The 16,589-nt window shown below is 34.0% G+C and overlaps 2 protein-coding genes across 2 annotated transcripts; one reads left to right on the forward strand and one right to left on the reverse strand.

The window, feature by feature from the left end:
- Positions 1-2,151: 2,151 nt before the first annotated feature.
- Positions 2,152-6,643, reverse strand: LOC112525912 (V-type proton ATPase subunit c4). The gene is made up of 3 exons (XM_025136228.1): positions 6,418-6,643; positions 5,835-6,120; positions 2,152-2,490 (listed from the first exon to the last, which is right to left on the reverse strand). The coding sequence occupies exons 1-3, from the start codon at positions 6,497-6,499 to the stop codon at positions 2,358-2,360; spliced, it is 501 nt and encodes a 166-aa protein (XP_024991996.1). The 5' UTR covers positions 6,500-6,643; the 3' UTR covers positions 2,152-2,357.
- A 4,317-nt stretch (positions 6,644-10,960) lies between these two features.
- On the forward strand, positions 10,961-15,759 carry LOC112525439 (NADP-dependent D-sorbitol-6-phosphate dehydrogenase). Its single transcript, XM_025135569.1, has 6 exons — positions 10,961-11,154; positions 12,851-12,945; positions 13,067-13,184; positions 13,295-13,427; positions 14,246-14,465; positions 15,307-15,759. The coding sequence occupies exons 1-6, from the start codon at positions 11,022-11,024 to the stop codon at positions 15,535-15,537; spliced, it is 930 nt and encodes a 309-aa protein (XP_024991337.1). The 5' UTR covers positions 10,961-11,021; the 3' UTR covers positions 15,538-15,759.
- The last annotated feature ends 830 nt before the right edge of the window (positions 15,760-16,589 follow it).

Here is a 16,589-nt window from a genome sequence, read left to right on the forward strand (position 1 = left end):
ACAACTTATTAAAGCTCTATATATGAATTCGTGTAACTAAATGCAGATAAATATAATCAAATATAGAATAAATATCTCATTTTAAATATAAAAATCTAAAATATAATTAGGATAATCATTGAGTTCTAACAAAATATTTAATTATTATCTTTATAAAATATTATATTATTAAATCAAAAATAAATTATTCGTTATTAAACTTAAATTAAATTATAATAAAAAAAATAAATTAAATAAACTACATAAAAATGAAAACTTTTAAATAGTTGATTTGATATTAACATTAATATATATTTTTTTCAAATTTTTATGATATCTTCAAAATAAAATCATTATTACTTTATTAAAAGCACATAAAATCATATTTTTAACATCGACAGAGACAAATAATAAAATAAAACATTAAAATCGGGATGTGTCTCGGTCTCGCTGCATTGCGCGATTACGCTTCTAGTTTCTCTCTAACGTCGTCAATTAATTTCTGTCGTTGACCCTCCTCTTCATTGACTTTCATTTTTATTAAGGTAACGTTTGATACACAGACTGTATTGGATTGGACTGGACATGACTAAATTTTTAAGTGTTGTCTCATCAAACAGATATATAGTTGGCATATATTTATTAATTATGATTTAATTATAACCATTTTTGGTGTACATTAATTAGTTTAAATGAATTAGATAAATTCATATCATTTGTATGTGTTAGATATTAGATATTTGATCTACATATAGGCGGATTCGAAATACGACTTGAGTGATGTGAGTGGGTGTGTCATATAGGCGAGATCTACTTAGCAAGGCTGGCAAATCGAAAGTAGCAGTCGTCACTTTGTGACGAGACCGTGGCTACATTCCGCACGACGTAGCTTCATGACAAGAAAATCGTGTGGGGTTATTTTGTGACTGGTTCTGTCAACCATTTAAGTTACTATCATGCTATTGGGAAAAGTTTGCACTCATACCCGTTTTTTATTACTTGTTATTAATTTAATCTAGAAAAATCTCCCAAAATATTTTTTCCTTCTCTAATTGAAATCAGTGTAATCTCGACTTGAAACTTTGAAATCCAATCCCTGTAGATACGATCTCGATATTTTTACCAACTTCTGCCATATTTACGTGTGTGTATTTTTGCTATAAATATATTATTGTAGTTTGAGCTTGAGCTTGAGCTTGAGCTTGATTCGAGTAGGAGTTTGAGCTTGGTTCGAGCTTCAAACGAGTTCGAGCTCGAATTTAAAAAATTGCAATCGAATTCGAATCGAGTTTAGTTTTTAAATACTCGTAAGTTTTCGAGTCGAGTTCGAACTTGAGAAATAGTTATCGAGTTTAAGTCGAGTATACTGATACTCGAGCTCGACTCGCATCATTTGCATCTCTAGATACGAATGATGGAAACTCGTCTATGAAGTGAAATGTATGCAAAATTAGAATAATTAAGTGTTTTTTTAATATTTTAAATTGGAAAAATTAATTATTGAACTAAATAGAACTAAATGATTGTTTGACAGTTGCTTAATGGTTTGATTCAGAATGATTAATAGGATCTCATGATATAGTGCAAAACTAACCAAATATACTGGTTTTTCTGGAAGTACAAATAAGACGAGGTAAAAAGCACTTCAAATCACTATAGAGTTCTTTCCTATCTAAAAACAATATATTTCCGCATTCAATTTGCATTAGGGGCCGTTTACCAAATGCTTACTCGGGTAAGCGCTTATCAAGTCACATTACCTCACCAGATGAATATGACAAAGACCAAGAATTTTACCCGGTAAGAGGAAAGCAAAGACCGAGAGTCTTACATGGTAAAGCGCTTACTGGGTAAGTTGTTATATATGATGTCGTTTTGGTAGACTAAAATCTTACCAGGTAAGTAAGCGATAGCGTTGAATTTTACCGTCAAGCGCTTACCGGGTAAGTGTTTAAGTAAACGGCCCCTTAAACTAGCCTCAATGCAGTTCTACCTACTACTTTCCGTATCATACGCATCAACATCAAAACTTACTTTTCATATTTTTAATGCATAATTTAACTTGACTCTAATATAAATATGGATGCATACGACAAGGTTGGGTAGTATTTTTGATTTCACAAATGAACCACCACCAAAACTAATCGATATAAAAGAAAGTTGCAAAAACCATGGTCTTAATCTGCAGTAACTGGATATTCACTAATGAATAATGATATGATTGAGACAACAAAGAATTTGATCAAGAAATTTAGGAGATGCCAAATTCAAACAAAACAAAAAAAAGAACATGATTTTGATTGATTAAGATGGACAAACAACAACAGATATAGAGGAAGAAAAAAAGCTCCACCTTTTAATTGTTATATCTCATCTTCTTAATCTGCTCTGGATTGACCGGCACGCGAAGACAAGATGATACCAACGATGAGACCGTACAGCGCCAGAGCTTCCGCAAAAATGAGGATAAGAATCATCCCCACGAATAGCTTCGGCTGCTGGGCGTTGGCTCTGTTAAAATACAAACAAATATTCAACAGATGAAACGTCATTAGAGAATATCCAACCGGTTCTTTAGAGTAGGGAAAATAAAGATTTTGGCTATTTTTTGCTCCAACGGATTCTCCGAATGAAGAAAATAGGAGAGAGATGGTAAAACTCTCCAAAAATGATTGCTTAAAAATTATTTATTTATTATCGTCACCAATAAGAATCCTTGAAATTAAATGTTTAGGAGAGAGAAATAATATTTTATTAAATCTTTTAAATATTATTATCACAATAAAATTAATGTTTGGAGTTGAATGTAATTTCTTTTACCCTCCATTTTGGAGAATTTGCCGGAGATATTGTAGTTATTTATTATTTTGGAATTTTCCATTTTGCCAAAAGAAATCATAAATCCTCGAGTTGATTTCAGATAAACTAAGTGTTGTTTGTTTACCTCGTTAAGGGATGAATCTTGTTTGGCAAAAAAAAGTCTGCCTCTTAATGGTTCTAAAACCCTCTAAATGATTTTATATCCTGGATCTCCCTCAACCATTAAGAGCCCTAATTTCATTGTACACAATTAACAAACAATTATATTTCATTTTGCACTATATCATGAGAGCCTCTTAATCATTCTGCACCAAACCATTCAGCAATTGCCAAACAGCCCCTTACATCTAACAAACTCAATATATCTCATTCGAAAATAGGGTCCAGAGTGGAATGTAGGCATAGTTGTCTCTACCCCAAAGAGTAGGGCAGTTGTTTCGATGAAAACTTCTGCAAAATCTTCCATTTTGCCAAAAGAAATCACAAATCCTCGAGTTGATTTCAGATGAACTAACTACATCTAACGAACCCAATATATCTGACTCGAAAAGAGGGTTTAAGGTGGAATGTATGCATAGTTGTCTCTACCCCAAAGAGTAGGGCGGTTGTTTCGGTGAAAGCTTTTGAGTTGGAAAAGTGTGAGCTAAAAAGAAAGAAGAAACAAGAAAAAGGAGAAAGGAAAAAGAAAGAAGACACATTGAAACATATAAAAGGTAAGGGAAAGCACGCATCCCTTCGTGTTATCCTATCTGTTAGCTCCCTAACCCTCCGTAAGTCCCACCCTCAACCTCTGCCGATTTTGGAGTTAATTTGGATAGTGATAAGAAAAAGACGCTACCAAATAGTTTACTACGAAGATTATGTTGATTAATTTATAGCTTTAATGGATGCGCCATTTCCTACGTAACTTCCTTCTTCTCTATTCACACTAGCTACATACCCTACACCAAAGTCGAATACCCTAGTTTTGTGGCTTCAAGAACTCCTATCGAAGTCGATGTTCTCGAAAATACCGTCATCATGACAAATACTTTAATTTTAAAAAGTAAAAGATATGATGTCTAAAGGCATATACCCATTTCAAAATCACATAATGCTTACTGATGTATATTTGTTTATCGTTCAGCTTGATGTAACAAAAGTGAAATTTACAACGCTATTGGTGATCAGAAAAGAATACGACTCGAAAGAAATGCCAGACGAGGTAAAATATGGAAGTTTTTGATGTCATGAACAGCCAACATTGTGAAATTTGTTCTCATTGATCATATTCTATTTCTATGTTTCCAATAAGTATACTGCATTATATCAACTATAAACACCATACGGATAGCCACGAGAAAATCCATGCTAGAAGGCAATAACAGCATTAGAAGACGATATATTTTCCCATCACTCTTGTTTGGTATTGAATCAAGCAGACAGGTTTAACCATTACTAATTTTAGACCAAAACAAGCTTACGCCTACAAGCGGTCCTTGGGGCTTTTCTAAAAGGACTGGTCCAAAATTAGTTAACCAGTCATTTTGCATCTCTACTCCAGAATGTGTGACTGCCTAAATGTCTTGTTTTTTAGCAGCAGTCGTTATACTCCTATGAAATAAGCTTCTGTACCATTATATCGAAATTTTCTTTTCAATTTCCAATAATTTGGAAGAACATTTAAGGAATTCAATCATCTAGATTCTAGAGGAGACTAACTAGCTTGAAAACTAATAAAGCTCAATGAACAACACGGCTTCAAATGTTATAACTTTAGCATAAAGATGACTTAAATTCATTTGATCTCTCACTAATAATAACAACTAAACCCAGATAATATGCGTTCACCAATCAATCCCCATTTGCTTGATCAATACAACCTACTCTGATACAAAACCGTTTTATTTGTTATTGTACTTGATACATATGTTTTCAAGACTATACCCCTCTCCCTCACCCTTATGTTGCCATGCCACATTGTCACCCATATTCCTCGAATGTTGTATGACAACACTATCAAAGCATCCGTCCTCCAAAGCACAGAAGTCGAGGAGAAGATGATGGAAGTCTTTTTCTATTAGCACAGTTAGTATGCATCATAAGAGGGGTTAATCTATATTATCTTAACCACAATTGACTCGAGATCCAAACCAAACAAACCAGTGTATCCCTCCCAAAGGTGGGTGAGTGAGATGTATGCAGACCTCACCTCCACTTCTAAGAGTAGAGTGGTTGTTTTCATGTGTTTCCATGAAGACCCCGGTTTGTGCAAAGTGCACAAAAAACAGATATAGATTGCTCAAAAATTTTGTGGGAAAGAACATAAGAGCATCAAAAAAGAAAAACTTGAAAACAAGAAAGGTAGTGCTAAATTTTGAAAAGATGAGCTACAAGTAAGCAACCAAACATCAATCGCACAAACAAACAGAAAATACTAACGGAAGCAGGTACACGAAAACGTAACCAAGGTAGGAGGAAGACTACACCCCCTAGCCTAACCTAGGATTTAGGCTGGTCTCACCCTAGTCTGCTATCATAATCTGTGTTTCCAAAACCTCCTATAAGAGGCTATTTGGTTGGCTTTCCATCAAGTTTTGTATAGATAAAGCTGTCTATGTGGGTTAAAATGTCTCTGTAGATTGGAAGTATTTTTGTTTGGGAGGGTTTTTTTATAGATGAAATGAGTGTATTTTTTAATTGCTAGGGGATAGGTTTGAAAAAACTTTGGCTTTCTACATAAAGCTCCCGGCCTCCCCCTAGAAACTTACTGGAATAAACCACTTTCTATATCATCAAGCCACTACCAGACAATCGTGTATAGCTCACCGAATAAGTTGCGAGTCTCGTTAAGCTCTTTAATCTGCTAACAAACAGGCCCTAAGTCGACTCTAGATCATCTTCGATAAACAAGGTCAATTTTTTGACCTCAGAATCAAAAAAGTATCAAACTACCAATTTTATAACCAGCACTCCAGCAGTTAGCCCAAATATGCATCAAACACTATTACAATTGTGTTATTCAGATTCAAATCAGTTATGAATCAGAACAATACCTGACACCAGCATCACCAACAATTCCAATCGCCATTCCTGCAGAGAGACCAGCAAGACCACAAGCCAAACCAGAGGAAAGATGTGCATAGCCATCAAACAGATAATAAGACTTCGCCTTAGGGTTAATTCCAGTACTGATGATAACAGCAATAATCAAGCCATAAATACCAAGCACACCAGCCATAACCACAGGAACGATAGACTTCATCACCAGCTCAGGTCTCATCACACCCATCGACGCCACACCTACACCACTCTTCGCTGTTCCATATGCCGCTCCCATACCTGTACAAATCAATCAGCCAAAAGCTTAAAATTCGATTTTTCCAGATCCACAATTCTATTATCCTCAATTCTCAAGTATCTAATCAAACATAATAATATTCGATTAAAGGAAGTTACCATAAATCGAATTATAGAATTACAATCTGTGGTTCCATATCCAATTCGAATATTCAAAAAATGAATTTGCTCAAAACGTAATAATTCGACACCATATCTATCTCTATGCATAAGTAATGGATAAATCCATGATAAACCAAGGAACTAAAAGAGTATGAAATTAGGGATTTGATCACGTACAGGAGAAGACAAGAGCAGCAGCTGCGCCGAGGAAACCAAAAAACGGAGCCGTTTCATCACCGCTGAATCCTGAATCCGCCATCGTTAACAGATTTTCGATTGGAATCGATCGGATTTTGAGCGAAGAAGTAGAAACAGAAAGCTTTTAGATATCTTCGCTGTGTTTGCTGTTCAAAGACTTGTCCTTCTGAATCACGATCAAACCATCGATTGCAATCAAAAATCTGTTTCAAAAAACTATTTCAAATTTATATTTAAACATAATAGAAATATGTTATTTTTATTAATTTATTAAATTATACAAAATAATTTTTTTAATAACAAAATATATTTGAAAATTTTCATCAATGTGATTAAATTAACATCAAAATAAAAAAATTATGTAGTTTTCAATTTTTATTTTATACGTTTTCTATACTATTTTTTATTATTAATATTGAATAAATTATATAAATTAATTAAAACTAGAAGGGTACTCGTGTAAATACATCGAGACACATTTCCATTTCAACGTTTCGTTTTATTTGTTATTCATGTCGATATAATACGATTTTATGTGGTTTTAAGAAAGTGATAATGTTTTTATTTTTAAATAAAATATAAACTTGAAAGTATCATATAAAATTTGTAAAAAATATATTAATATTAATATCAAATTAACTATTTAAAATTTTTTATTTGTGTATTTTTTTTTTATTCAAATTTTTTATTATAATTTAATTTATCATAACAAAGTAACTTAATTTAGGTTTAATAATATTTTTTTAATAATTAGGTATTCTGTTATAACTCAATAATTATCATAATTATATTTTAGATTTTTTAGATTTTAAAATGAGATATTTATCCTCTATTTGATTATGTTTATCCACAGTTAGTTATACGAATTCAAATATAGAGCTTTAATAAGTTGTATTTATGCACAATTCACTTGTAATCTTGAATTTTAAGTAATGCGCATCAATAAACAGTACTTCATGCATAAAAAATGATTTTTAAGAGTTTTTGTCAAATGTTTTATAATATAGTATATATATTAATTAAATAAAAATAATATTTTGAGCATAATATAATAAAATTTTAAAAAGTATAAAATACAATTGGTAAAATTTAAAGATTGAGCACAATATATAAATTTAAGTTCTATTTTAAAGTTATATTGGTAAAATATGAGTCTGTTCTACCATGTTCTATGGGATAGGATGGGGTGGAACACGCATCACCTATTCCACTATGTTGATGTTTGTTCCACTTAAAAGTTATGTCAAACGTGTAGCAGTGATCGCTGATATGTTCTGTTCTATTCTGTCATTTTCAGTGTACCAAATGCATTCTAAGAGATGATAATTTTTACCGATAATCTTATTGTGTCATTTTGTTGACTGAGACTCTTACCGGGTAAATAAGAGTGATGACTCTTACGGTTTTACCAGGTTAACGCTTATATTATTTAAAACGTAAGATAAACGATGGAGTGACTCTTACCCAATGAACACTTATCAACTTTTTCTTGGTAAATGGCCCCTTAGAGTAAATTATGGATTTCGTGCCTCGATTTTTTTGTTTATTATTAACCTGGATATCCAACTCGCGATGCGAGCCGACTAATTCCAGGACAACTACCTACTTTGCAGATAGTCCGGAGTCACCGCATTTGAACCTTCATGGCCATAAGGGGATTTTTAATCCTCCTTAGATTTGAACCTGGGACCTCCTAGTACTTTTGACCTTTGAAGTCAAGCTTAAACCAATCAGGCACCACCTTTGTTTATTACAAAAAAAAAAAAAAAAAAACTTAGGAGTTATAATATGCTTTTTATTTTGGTCTCGGTCTCTGAGGCTAAATCCGTCAATCTTTTTCGTTAGGTACCTATGCACATAAGGGCATTTTAGTCCTTTTAGATAAAAAAAAAGGTGATGTGATATATGAGGACGTTTTATTCCTATTTCGTAATAAACTTGTAATGGAATAAATTAACTGTCTCAACAGAAACCAGATCAAATCAAATAGGTTCCTTCTTTTAACTTGGCTCTGTCTCAATGCGAACGAGCTTCCTCAAACAAAGAAAAACGGAAAAACGTGTGTGTGTGCGTGTGTGTGCGTGTGCGTGTGTGTGCGCATGTGTGTTGAGCACCATATCATGAGTCTTCCACTTGGCTTAATTTTGTGTTGATAACATGAAAAAATGGTTTATAGAATACCAGACGGTGAGTTATATATACACTTGTCGACTTATTATTGTGAATTAATCGATATATAAACTATTTCAATTTTATTATTTCTTTGTTAGTTTTAAGTATATGAAATTTATATATATCAACTACTGTTGAGTCACCAAAGGGTCTTTGGTCTAGCGATATGCGAGTCTTTAGCCTCCTAGGAAGTCAAGGGTTCAAACCTCACCAAATGTAAGGAGGGTGTGTAGTTTATCTATTATATTTTCCGTATATAAATATTATATATACTTAAAAAAAATACTGTTGAGCCTGTATTAAAGATTATTTGTACATCTATCAAACCTACATCAAGCTATACCGAGTAACGTAATACTACATAAAGAACTTATGAAAGAGCGGTTCATATTACATTATATTTAAACATTTAAAAACTGTATTTACGTCTATCGAATTGCTATCGAGCCTACATCGAACTATTATGTTTATATTTACAGAGGAGAAATACATTGTAAGAAAATCAAGAATCCAAACAAGCCCACAAGAATGAGGAACATCTCATTAGGAGTAGTATTAAGGGACTGTTTACTTGCGGCTTAATTAGACTTATTGGTCTATTTGGCTTATTCGCACAACTCATTTGGGTTGTGTACTTACGACTTATTCACACAGAACATGGCTTAATCGCACGGATAGAATGGTGTGTTCTCTCCATTCAGCCACAAAAATGACACCCCTACCCCTTATTTAAAGCACCGCCTCCTTTCCATATGAGACACCCCATCGTCGGCCTCTTTATAATTTTTTGTTTTGATGTTCATATAATTAATATTGGGGGGTAAATCGGTCATTTATGTTATTCAGACTGTTGGTTCAAATAAAAAAAAAGTAAATAACAACACTCACTTATTCGGACAGACAAACTTATCCATACATGACTTAATAAAAAATTTGGTAAACAACCCCTAACTTTGATTATCATAACACGATAAAGCATCAGTGAGTGACAACCGTGAGGAACAATAGAAGAACGAGCAACGGTGACGGCAAAAAGAAGATAACAATGGCGAAAGAGGAAAGTATCATTGAAGAATGACGAAGTAACGAGAAATAATGATGTAGCCGAACAAGGAGTATTGCAGCTGAGGGTAGAAATATCAGAAGGGCATGGTTGGGAAATACTATGACTAAATACATAAAACCGTCCTGTATTGCTACAAATCTAGTCACACATAAACACAAGGGTGGTGTCTGATTGGTTTGAGATTGACTCCAAATGTCAAAAGTATCAGGAGGTCTCAGGTTCAAATCCAAGGAGGAATAAAAATCTCCTTGTGGCCACGGAGGTTCAAATGTGGTGACTCCGGGCTATCTGCAAAGCAGGTGGTCGTCCTGAGATTAGTCGGCTCGCATAGCGGGTTGGATATCCAGGTTAATGAAAAAAAATCTATCAACTAGTTACCCGGATACATAAATGTTTAAAACTTTACACCTTAGGTATCAAAATAGAAGTTTTGAAAGTACATTACCCAAAATAAGAATCAAGTTAAAGCACGTTATTTTTTTCATGCAATTTGCTCAATTAAATATTAGTTTATAACTATAAATAATTGGGGGCATATAATATAAAAATCGTTTAAAAGAGAAACCGTAAAACCTAATTTACATGTATAGTTTCATAGATGAAACAACACATGTGAACATGAAATGTTCATACAATATTGTTTCATAATTGGAACATTAAAGAATATCTTTACGTGTGAAAAACATAAATACATTTATAAGGAGATGTTTGGTTAGAGGTATTAAGCAGTAATTAATGAGAATGAAAATAAAATGAATTGTTTGGTTTTCTATAATATAACGAGTTCATTCCTCCATAAGCCCAAAATCTTATTCCTGGTTAAACTGGAGGGATAAAAATTCATTCTCATTTTCATTATCTGTCATTTTTATTTTCATTTTTCAGCATTAACCAAACAGACCCTAAATCATTTTTCAGGAACAGAGAGTTTCCCCCTTTTTCCAACCCGTAATCGCAACGACCCAATTGCAAGAGCTCCGTTACCCTTCGACGCCTTCGACGCCTTCGACAGGCATCTCAATTGAAATCTCCCAAACGGGTACTGTTGGGCCGGGTGAATTCAATAATAAACATCTGTTGACAACAAACTCTTGAAACAACGAAACCCATTTTATATGTTTTATGGTCTAAATAATTAAATAATCAAATATTTGAACATATAAAAATGGTGTCCATACAATTAAATTGCTACCATTGATTGATATGCATAAAAAGCATCTCCACCGTTGATTAGTGTGGTACGATTCAGAGGCGACGGTCTATAAGAGGCACTGAGATGCAGTTGCGATCAAAGAGTCGAGAGGATAATCTGTAATCATAACCAGATCACAGAGAGTGAGAAGAAATGGCGATCACACTCAACAGTGGATTCAAAATGCCCATTATCGGATTGGGTGTATGGCGTATGGAGGGTAAAGATATCAAAGATCTTATCATCAATGCCATCAAAATCGGATATCGCCATTTCGATTGTGCTGGTATACTCTCTGTTTCAAAGTTTTTGTCAGCTTGGTATTCGGTATGGATGATTAGTGATGTTTTCATGTTAAAATTTGATCTGTATTACGTTATTCCGACGGAAATCTGTACTGATTTTGGAGAATAAAACCTCGAAAGAAGTTGATTTGTAGAGGTTAGTTCTTAGTGCAGATAGGCATCGACTTTTGGTTAATTGATCCATTTGTGCATTTGTTTTGGAGTAATCTAATTGATTAAGGAGGTTTTCTATTTGTGTTTCTTCTCAAAATTGGTTAAAGGGAATTGATTAGTTACACTTAGGGCTGCATAATTGATCACCTATGTGTTAAGCATCACATCCCTGTAACTAGAAGCTAATTGACCATCACTAATTACATGGAACGCATATGCATCAAGTTAGGCACCTGATTAGAAGATTAGAACACTAGCTTTCACGTTTCTGTTTTGTAGTAATATGATTGATCTGGGTTTGGAGCTTTTGTGAATTTCATTGGTTTTGTATGTCTGTTTCTGAAAATATGATTGATTAGGTTTGGGCATGTGAGAAATTTAAGGTTTTATATTTGCATTTTGTTTGAAAATGGTTATAACTTGGGAATAAAGTCATCAAAAATCCCTTTTAGAGGATGCCCTTTTTTATGTTTGGTGGGAGGATCTGCAATTAGTTAATCTTGTTTATGAGCTCACTATGGTTTTTGCCTTGTATTTTGGGTTCACCATCAACCCTTTTGGTTATTTAGACTCATTTTGATTTTTGTGGTTAGAAGAGTCGATATTGGTCTATGTAGTTTACTTGTTTTTAAAGTTTTGACTGTTGCTGTTCTTACTATAGTCTCCATACCAAAAAGGTTTGTTTTGGGTTAGTTATTCAAACCCAATGATCCCTGCTTTAAGTTTGATAGATTTTTCCTTTTCTTATGCTCTAAGTGTTATGCATACTCAGTTGTAACTTGGATGATGGTATTTGAGTGTTTGAGAGCAAGGTGTTTTCGATCTAAAAGACCAAAAGGGTATCATTTCGTCCAGTTATGATGGTATATTTCATGTATGTCTGATTTGCTTAATTTAAAGGTTTGTTTCAACATAAGATAGGTTGCAAGTAATTGGACTAAAAATCATGTAGTTATATGTGTCGAATATTATAAGGTGTAAAATATTGAAATTAAAATAGCAAAGAGCTTTTGTTAATTGACCTAATTGCTTTTTGGAGGTGCTCAAAAGCAAGTTTAAGCAACCCCAAGCGAAGTTTTCAAATTCAACATCTTTAAGGTTATTCCAATTTGTCCTGCGGCTTTAGCCTAGCGGGTAAGGAGGTGGGCATCCTTTCATAATGGGTGGAGGACTGGGTTTCGACTCCAGGCACCACCCACCTCCCCCTGGGACACACGATTTTACCTCTCCCATGATGGTCGTGGGACTGGTACGATGGGGGTGCTCCAAAGGGTGGCACAATACCCTTTTTTGCAGATTTTACAGAAGGTTATTTCAGTAGTGTTACATTTTGGATGTGTGGATACACACAATGAAATATCATCAGATAGTTTCAGTCGTTCTTGAGCAAACAAAAGACTATTTCAAGAGGATAATCTGTTTAGCCTTAGACATTTGGTCCATGTGCCCAACACACTCCAACAGAAACACCTTACTGCAAGTCTGCAACCTTCCACACCATGATTCGGTGATTGTTGCTTGCAGCCGATTATCAAAATGAAGTGGAAGTCGGGGAGGCACTAGCCGAGGCATTTAAGACCGGATTAGTGAAGAGGGAGGATCTCTTCGTTACGACAAAGGTTTGTGGCTTATATACTGTAATCAACTTATGATCGGTTGGTGCACTGGATTTGCCATGATTCTTCTCTCCTTATGGTGCACATTGTTAACGATTTTTGTAATTTGTTGTCTTGTATTCAGCTATGGAACTCTGACCATGGACATGTTGTGGAGGCTTGTAAAGCCAGCTTGAAAAAGCTGCAGCTCGACTATTTGGATCTCTTCCTTGTTCACTTTCCCATTGCAACAAAGCACACTGGTATTAACCATCATGTTCTTTCATGATTACATGGTTGCGGCTACATTTATTTTTTGAATTATTTTATTATTTAAATTTGTGGTCTTAATTTGATTTGTTGCTTATCATAGGAATTGGCACAACCGCTAGTGCATTGGATGAAGATGGTGTTTTGGACATCGACACTACCATTTCCTTGGAGACTACATGGCATGCTATGGAAGAAACTGTCTCCATGGGCTTGGTTCGCAGCATCGGGATAAGGTTAATGTGTTCTAGATGTCATTTTTACCATCTACTCCCTCTGTTACAAGATAAGCGTCCAAATTTCTATTTTAGTTTGTCCCAAAATAAATGTCCACTTTCAGAAGTGTCTACTTTCCAATTCTACCCTTAATCATAAAATGGAGAAATTCATTACCCCCTCTATTATTAAGGTAAAATTGTCATTTTGGTAATTAGAATATGTAATAATTACTCATTTGTATAACTTTGTGCCACTTTCAGGTCAAACCTTTTATTCAAACTTAAGTTTCTTTCAAATTTTAACACCCAACGTTTAGCTTGTAGTCCGCAGCATAATTATCAACGATTTCTTGAATATTTCAAATCAAGATGGAAATTGAGGATTGGTTTGTTTGACTCCAAACATATATCTTGTCACTTCGACTTTTAGAGTCACACTTTTTGCTTTTCTTGCTTAAAATAGAAATGGGTCCGATTTCAACACCGGACACATTTTTGTAGTTCACAACATGATTATCAAGGATTCCTTGAATATTTCAAGATTCCATATCAACTTGGTTGATGATTGGTTTGTGTGACTTTAAAAGCCATCTTACGAGTTCTATTTCCATTTTAACACCTAATATTATCTTTTAGTTGAGAGGTGTCCCCCCCCCACCCCCGGACCCTACTTTCGAGTGGGATTTACTTTGTCAGTTTCATCAGGTTTACCATGTTTTACTACACAGAAGAATTAGCAAACTTAAAGATTTCGTATCAATTAGTTTGACTTTGGTAGTTAATTTGTTCTTGGGACGGAGGGAATGCTATGACTAACTTTGGTTGAAATTATGCAGCAACTACGACATTTACTTGACCAGAGATTGCTTAGCTTACTCGAAAATTAAACCTGCTGTAAATCAAATTGAAACACATCCATACTTCCAGCGTGAGTCTCTTGTTAAGTTCTGCCAGAAACACGGAATTGCTATCACGGCCCACACCCCTCTTGGAGGTTCAGTGGCTAATACAGAGTGGTTCGGTTCAGTTTCTTGCTTGGATGATCCAGATCTCAAAGTAAGTTTCCCCCTTTTCAGGTTGAATGCACTCATTGTCATTTTTCAACATAAAGAAGTGGTCTGAATTGTTTAAAGTATTCTTTCCCATTGCTCATAGTGATAGATGCTGCAAATGGGAATAAATTGGTGCAAATCTGAAACTAATTCTATATCAAACCTTTCACTTATTAGAGAAATCATTTGGTTGACCTCAGGAGTCAAAGATTTAAAGAAATCATTGGGTTGACTTTGAAATCTCAAAATTTTAGTGAAAGCATATGGTAGATCTTAGAGGTTGATTTAAAGTAGATTATAGCCTCATAGGAGGATACAACATTGCTCGAAAAACTTAAATCAATTTTCTTGACCTTAGAATTCATTTCAAACGTTCGTTAGACTTTGCTCACACTCGTGTACAAGTCAGGGATATTAATGGAAATAGTTGCTCGGGGGCGATTGAGTCTTAGGGGGTCACATGCTTAGTTGTCTCAACGTATTGGAAAAAATTACGACTCTGAAAGGTGTCATTGTTGTGATTCGATGTGTGCCATCATAAGGCATTGTTGCCGGAAAACTGAGAGGCTACAATAGCATATCGAAGCTTGAATTAGAGATTTGATGGTTAACAATGGTGAAAGACAAAAACCCTAACCGTAAACCGTAGAAATTGGATCTAATTTCTTAGTGTTTTGTGCTGTATTTTCTTACAATTATTAAATTTTAATTTATATTGTATCACGGTAATCATTTTGTGTCATTGCTACAAAAATATTTGGATCCTCCACTATAGCCGCTCTACACTCTGGGGTAGAGGATATGTCTGCTTACACCTTATCCCCGTACCCTGTTTTCGTGATTAGGCCTTAGCAGAGAAATACAAGAAGACCGTGGCTCAAGTGGTTCTCCGGTGGGGCATACAAAGAAACACCATCATCATCCCTAAATCATCAAAGAGCGAGCGACTTGAAGAGAATTTCAAAGTGTTCGACTTTGAGTTGAGCAAAGAAGATATGGAGCTCATCAAGAACAAGGATCGGAAATACCGAACCAATAACCCTAGCAAGTTTTGGGGCATCGATCTTTATGCTTGAACTTTAGCCAACCATATTTTCTCAACATTCGCTTGTTTTTTTATGGGAGACCGTAAGCGTACGGAAACCTTCCGAAGCCAACTGTATGTGGTTTTCTAAGTCGTGTTTGTGATCCGAATAACATTTTCTTCCTAGTTAACGGATTACTAGGATTTGATCTTGATGTCGTTTTCTAGTAAGTTATCGTTTTCTAGTACTTTCGTCAATTGAGGAATTTTTGATTTTGTCATAAAGGAAAATTGCACCAAAATGGAACCAACTTTCACCTGATTCCTATTTTGGGGAACCAATTTATAAAATTGTCATTTAGGGGTCTTTATCAAACTTTTTGTTTATTTAAGGGTCTGGTTGACTTGTTGACTTGTTAACTTGTTAATGCTGATATCATCCAGTTCTTTTGCCAACTAAGATATTCCATGTCATATTGATTTTTTATTTTAAAACTAATATTTCACGTCATATTGATTTTTTATTTTAAAATTAAGGGAAAAGTCTAAAAAAACCCAATGGACTTTAGTGTTTGGAATGATTAAGTCCTTGGACAATTTTTTGGAACAAACAAGTTCTTGGACATTCCAAAACATGTTAAATAACTCATTAGACAATTTTTTGAAACAAATAAGTCATTGGACAATTTAAGACATGTTAAATAACTCATTGGACAATTTTTGGAACAAATAAGTCATTGGACAATCCAAAACATGTTAAATAACTCCTTGGACTTTTCTAAAACCTGTTGGATACATTCTTATGACTTGTACAACTAGTTAAAGTGGTAAAATAGAGAAAAAAAGTCCGAAAAAACCCCAATGAGAACATTCATATTTTGAACGATTAAGTCCCTAAATATTTTTTGAACCAAAAAGTATTTAGATCTATAAAATTAAACAAATATAACAAAAAAGTACTTACATTTACAAAAAATATAATTACATTTAAAAAAGATTTTTGATAAAATTTATTTTAATTAAAATTAAAATATATTATGTCAGTGATTTTTCAAACAAAAAAACAAAAAAAAATTAAAACGAATTATTATTAAATTTATTTTA

Source organism: Cynara cardunculus (assembly GCF_001531365.2).
Source record: "Cynara cardunculus var. scolymus isolate 2C chromosome LG 13, CcrdV1, whole genome shotgun sequence".
Taxonomy (NCBI): Eukaryota; Viridiplantae; Streptophyta; class Magnoliopsida; order Asterales; family Asteraceae; genus Cynara; species Cynara cardunculus.

What these genes read in the sequence shown, in the direction of transcription:
- LOC112525912 (XM_025136228.1), bottom strand. Translation starts at nt 6,499, where the DNA reads ATGGCGGATTCAGGATTCAGCGGTGATGAAACGGCTCCGTTTTTTGGT. An exon ending in TGCTGCTCTTGTCTTCTCCT is followed by an intron (nt 6,121 to 6,417) that starts GTACGTGATCAA and finishes TGATTTGTACAG; the next exon opens with GTATGGGAGCGGCATATGGA. An exon ending in GTTGGTGATGCTGGTGTCAG is followed by an intron (nt 2,491 to 5,834) that starts GTATTGTTCTGA and finishes GTATTTTAACAG; the next exon opens with AGCCAACGCCCAGCAGCCGA.
- LOC112525439 (XM_025135569.1), top strand. Translation starts at nt 11,022, where the DNA reads ATGGCGATCACACTCAACAGTGGATTCAAAATGCCCATTATCGGATTG. An exon ending in ATCTCTTCGTTACGACAAAG is followed by an intron (nt 12,946 to 13,066) that starts GTTTGTGGCTTA and finishes TCTTGTATTCAG; the next exon opens with CTATGGAACTCTGACCATGG. An exon ending in GTTCGCAGCATCGGGATAAG is followed by an intron (nt 13,428 to 14,245) that starts GTTAATGTGTTC and finishes GAAATTATGCAG; the next exon opens with CAACTACGACATTTACTTGA.